At 36.8% G+C, this 5,953-nt stretch overlaps 2 protein-coding genes across 2 annotated transcripts; both read right to left on the bottom strand.

Annotated features, from left to right (window-relative positions):
• Positions 1-343: 343 nt before the first annotated feature.
• On the bottom strand, positions 344-1,105 carry LOTGIDRAFT_175320 (hypothetical protein; the record flags this gene model as incomplete). Its single annotated transcript, XM_009056177.1, has 1 exon — positions 344-1,105. One exon carries the CDS (start codon positions 1,103-1,105, stop codon positions 344-346), a length of 762 nt encoding a protein of 253 aa, XP_009054425.1.
• Positions 1,106-4,567: 3,462 nt separating this feature from the next.
• LOTGIDRAFT_175319 (hypothetical protein) lies at positions 4,568-5,695 on the bottom strand (the record flags this gene model as incomplete). The annotated part of the gene is made up of 2 exons (XM_009056176.1): positions 4,568-4,962; positions 5,629-5,695. 2 exons carry the CDS (start codon positions 5,693-5,695, stop codon positions 4,568-4,570), a joined length of 462 nt encoding a protein of 153 aa, XP_009054424.1.
• Between the last annotated feature and the right edge of the window lie 258 nt (positions 5,696-5,953).

The following is a 5,953-nucleotide window of genomic DNA, read 5'->3' as shown; positions in this document are numbered from 1 at the left end:
TTTGGTGATAATACGGTTTGGTAGCGGATATAATGGTCGTCGACGGTGTGATTGGTACTGGTTTGGTAGTTGTTAGAATTGTAGCATTGGGAACGGACTGGGATCTGGTTCGAGGAGGGGAAGGTCTGGATACACGTCTCGACTTGGATGGAGACTGAGGGGTGGTTTGCTGGTCCAAAAACGCACAGAAGGAAGAAAGGTTGGCGGATCCTGGATCACGTGGTGAAGATTCAGATGGTGTGGAAGGGGAAGACGAGTCTGAAAGTGAAAAGAGAAGGGGTGTGCCCTCTCTACGAGAGCGTTTACCTATGTCTGCTGGACTAGGAGTAGGTGAACTTCGGGCTCATTTAGGGGTTTGAATCGGCAGCGTGGTGGCTTTAGATGGTGCAGGTGTAGTGTCCATTTCAGTTGGTAGAGATATGGTTACTCTGGTTTTTGTTTCGTTGATTGTTTGGTAGAATTTGGAGATTACAGCTTGAGTGGGACGTTTCCCATAGGAGCGACGGGCCCAGGACAGGGCATGAGAAACGATGCGGTCGACGGCAGGTGATGATAAAGACTTGGTACGAATGGTGGTCAGCTTCTCTTGAAGTGTGGTTTGGTAATGGTCGATCAGGACCTGCGTAACCTTACAGAACCATGTCAGATTGAGGGATCTAATATTCGCGTCGACAGCTGATGTTTTCATTGCTGGACGGATAAAACTATCCAACTCAGAAACTTTGCGTTTGAAGGTAAACGCTGGTTGGCCTTGCTGTTGAAGGGTAAGGATTGCCAAATGATGGAGGCACTGCAAAACTTGGAAGATCACCTTCACAAAGGGTTCTTCCTCCTTATGAGTGGGGACTGGTTGGCGTCGGTGGGCTGGTAGTCGTTTCTGTTGTTGGTCAGGTCGATGGTTACCTCTTGATTGGTAGGCTGTGTTGTAGGTAGGTCGGCGATGGGGTGGGATATAGCTGGATGGGTTGATTGGTGGTCGGCGATTGGTAGGTGGTAGAGGTCGATGGAAGACAGGGCCGTTGTAGGGTACGTGATATTGGTTTGGTTGACGATTAGTGTTTCTATTTCTGGCTTCTTGCCAGTGGTTGTTGTAGTTGGGGAGCATAATGAAAATAACTTGGGGTTCGAAGGGAATGTACAGCGGATGTAACAGAGCTCTATCCAAAATAATATTCAGAACTATTACCAATCTGAAAAACTATCATACCATTTAAACAACAAAAATGATTCGTGCAGTAGTTGATTATACCTATTATTTAACACCTTAGTGAATATTTTTCTTATAACATTTAAGAGGGAGATGCCCCTATAGTTTGAGACATTTTTTCGGGATCCCTTTTTATGCACGGGGCAAATTAAGGCTTTACACCACTCAGTGGGAAAACACCATTAAATACCAAAATACTTGTATTATTAACTGACTAGATTCCTTGATCAATTCTAATGTTATTCCACAAATTCCTGGCGCTTTACCAGATTTCATGGACACATTTTGTAATTCCATGTTCTGTAATATAGGATTTCAATTGTTCGGGTTCATTTTGTTCACATACATCACAAAGTTCATCGTTGTCATGTAAAATTACGTCAATTGATTCTGTATTGGGATTACCACTGGGATCTAAAAGTCTCTTAAAGTGGGAAAACCATTCACCAGCATTTATATTTGCGGTCATACATTTATCATTCAAAAGTGATTTTATATTATTCCAGAAATCAACCGGAAAGTCTAGTTTATTAGTTAAATCAGATCTGACTTTATTACAATATAGTTTCTTTGGTTTTCACACACTGCTTTCAATGACAATCTTGATGGTTTATAAAGCTCTAGGTCAATGTTAGATTTTGTTTTACGAAAATTACTTAATAATTTGTTTTTATTATTTTTAGTAGTTTCACATTCGGTTATACTGAGTTATATTTATGTTGTGTTGTTGTTCTAAGCGGCACTTTACAGTATGCTTAGGAATTTATCCGATAGCTTATCTATATCGCCACCACTACTACTATTCTAGATTTCAGAGAAACACTGTTCAGAAAAATAACTATTTAAATAATTGATAAACGAGTCTCGTTGTTCAGCGTTCCAGATGTATTTTTGGTGGTTTGATAATGGTTCGGGGTGATCGTTAGGTACATCATGTGACGAGGAGGCTTTTATACAACACTGTATAGGCATATGGTCCGATTCATCTATCTTAAGACACAAAAATCACTGATGTGTAAAGAGGCAATCATATAGTCTACAACACTGAGCCCATTGTGTGTTTGACAGGTAAACATACCATCCTGATCTCCAGGGAATCGACCATTTAAAATATGTATATTGAATATTTTACATAAGGTTGTTAGGGTTACACGGAATTTATTGGTTTCTGAGTCGAGGTTATTCCTAGTTTCGTCGAATGAATCTGATGGGTATATATCTTCCGTTGGTATGTGTAGCAGACTGTCATCGGGTATTTAATCGTGTAACTTTCCTGTTCTACAATTAAGTTCCCCTGCTATATGTAAATTACTACTGGGGAATTCGTCATAGATTTGTTGAAGAATTTCTTCTAATGTGTCCGAATCTGTTTTCATAATATTTTGAACCTTCCTGAGAAGAAATATATATGAATATTGTTATTATATTTTTGTCTAAACCGAAGAAGGTTTTGTCTAGCATTAGAATTATGAGGAATAATGAGGAAGAATTTTTCGCCAAGCGGATTTAAAATAAGTCGAGACAAATACAGCAATACCACCGTGTTGAGGAGATTTCCTACAATATGTAAATTGTTCGTAACCATCGAGAAATATATCAGTTGGAGGTCTATAAAGCCAAGTTTCACAAATACCAACGATATCGTAGAAATTTAGTTAATTACGGAGATCTGAATTGTTAAAATGTCTTTTTAAACTTCGACAGTTCCAGGACACTATATTAATAATAACTTCGTGGGGGTGGGGGTCTTGCGTCTTAGCTGGTTGCTATGCATCTTTAATTAGTAAAAAAAGAACTGTTATCCCTCACAAGTCAGTCCGTCAGGAAAGAAAAGTTAATCAAACTATATGAACTCTTTTAAAATACATTTTGACAGAATCATTAAGCTCGAGATTTAAACACACCTTAGTAGGTACAAACTCTAGTCCGTCAGAAAACACGTCAAAGAACTGGTCTTCGTCACACGTCAATACGTCAATTCACACGTCAGACGCGTCAAAGAACTGTTATAATTCACAAGTCAGTCAAGAAAAGTTACTTAAACTATATGATCTCTCTTAAAACAACTTGTAAATGGGGGAAACCACTACATGCCCACATGCCAATACGTCAGTTCACACGTCAGACGCTTCAATATCTGTTGTGCGTCACAAGTCGATCCGTCAATTAAGAAAAGTTAATCAACTATGCTGTCTTAAAATACTGTCCCTGGTGTTCCAGAAAGTTTAAGTATGCCTTTATACGTTTAGTTTGAGTATCCATCACACTTCAGTAGTAGACTTAGCCAACAAAATTAAATTTTTAAATCATGATATATTGTGGCATGATTGACGCATTGGCTTTTTTACCTGTTGATCGTGTGAAAGATGGAATGCTCTAAGAAGTAATGATGAACTGACAGACTTGTTGGACTATTTCGATAATACATATGTGTCTGATGGATTTCGTGCTATACAGCCGCCTGCAATTGTTCCGGGAGGCCCTCTTCCCCTAATAAGAATGAGGAGGCGACCAGCTTTTTTTCCTCCCGAGCAATGAAATGTACATCTGGCCACCTTAAATACTGAAAGTCGTACCAACAACTTTTGTGAAGGATGGAATTAGTTGGTCACAGTCATCCTGGTATCTGGACTGTGATCGACAAGATTCGGAAAATTGCATGTCTCGTAGCAACTGCTTTCTATCAAGATGCTAGGGGTGAACTACCATAAAAACGCACCAAACGCTCTACCCAGCAATTGCAGGTCCGTCTTTATAACGTATGTGAACAGTTCAAAAAGGCTGAAAAAATGTGGAAGATTTCTTGAAAGGTGTAGCAAGAAATATAAGATTGTTGTGATTGTCCGATGAGCAATTATATGTGCTATCATGTTTCCTTATTGACATATAAATGTGCCCCAGCCTTCAAATAGGTTACCTTTGTTATGACTCAATGTGCTACATTAATTTTGTTTTACAATGTTAAGTTTGTTTGATATATATTAAAAGTTTTAAATAATTTGATTTTTTTTTATAGGGGCTTTTGTCTTAGATAATAAGGGGTTTTGTCCGTAGGGGCTTTTGTCCTATTGCAAAATTGTGTAGGGGCTTTTGTCCGTCTACCGTTAATTCATCACACTAATTAATTCACATACTTTTTAATTCGTGTGAACTGACGTATTGACGTGTGAACTGACGTATTGACGTGTGAACTGACGTATTGACGTGTGAACTGACGTATTGACGTGTGACGAAAACCAGTTCTTTGACGTGTTCACTGACGTACTGATGTTTTTACCTACTGAGGTGTATTTACAACTTTATTTTCAATATTTATCTTTTTTTCAATAATTACTTTTGTAGTTTTATTGATTTATCGGGTCATATGAGAGAATTCTGTTGTAAAGTTATAACACTAGGTGAGTCCACTGATGAATAAACAAATATTCTTTGCTCATCCTTACCATCAGGTAGTTCAGCCAGGGTAGCGTTCAATAAAAAGCATTCATTGCCATATTCTGACCATAAGCTCAATGTTACACAGTCACTCCTTTCCTTACACTTTTCAATGCATTGATTTAGATCTAGATCATATGACACAAAGATGATCGGAGCTCTGTAAAAATAACATTCCCTTAAATCAAGTATTGAAGCGGCACACCCAGTAAAACTTTTACATTCTTCATCACATAGGTCATCTTCAGTATACATGTAATCAAGATTGTCAAGGTAATTCAATGTTAAACATGTTTTATTCAAATACTTGTAACTACATTCTGAAATACAAATTATAGTATTACATAACATCTTACATATATTCTTTGCCAAAATGAGTTTTTGGACTAGGATCATCTAAGGTCGATGTCAAAAAACTAAAATTTTGGAAAACAAGTGTCTCTCTCAAAACTTCAAACTGTTAACCCCAGGTACCCACTATCAAAATCACCAATATAATTTATCAAACAAAATAAAACTGGAGCCGTGGGAATGGTTCTGAGGCAGTGCGTATCTGACCTGCTACATCGGTGAAAAGTTGCATTTTAAAGTTATAATGAGATTTTTACTATAAAAATGGCTTTGGTAGACAACCATTTTGTTCAGTAGTAAAGATGTATATATTTTATAATATCCTAAACCTACCATTACCCTAACTTCAGTAGTAAAAAGATGTATATATTTTATAATATCCTAAACCTACCATTACCCTAACTTCAATAGTAAAAAGTTGTATATATTTTATAATATCCTAAACCTACCATTACCCTAACTTCAGTAGTAAAAAGATGTATATATTTCATAATATCCTAAACCTACCATTACCCTAACTTCAGTAGTTAAAAGATGTATATATTTTATAATATCCTAAACCTACCATTACTTCAGTAGTAAAAAGTTGTATATATTATAGTTATTTGTAATTCAAGTATTTAAAATTATCTTACCTGTGCGTTTACATATTGGGTTTTGATATCTCCATTCTTCCTCAACACATTCCAGCTCTTGTACCATCTTGAAACCTTTTCTACATGTAATGACTACATTTCCATTGCAATCTTTATCAAAATTTGCGTCTGTTACATTTGGATATGTTGAACAATCTGTAAATTTATATCATCAAGTATTTGTCTCAAGAACTACATGTTAATTTACTATTTACAGACAAAGATGATTTAAAATGTGCTTAAGCTGGTTATCCATGCTGCTGAAAAGAAAGTTGCCTTCAGTAAACCTCTGACTCGGACTCTTCCAACAATAAAAAAGCTAAGA

This window comes from Lottia gigantea (genome assembly GCF_000327385.1).
Source record: "Lottia gigantea unplaced genomic scaffold LOTGIsca_268, whole genome shotgun sequence".
NCBI lineage: Eukaryota > Metazoa > Mollusca > Gastropoda > Lottiidae > Lottia > Lottia gigantea.
This window is presented reverse-complemented; position numbering and strand designations above follow the sequence as displayed.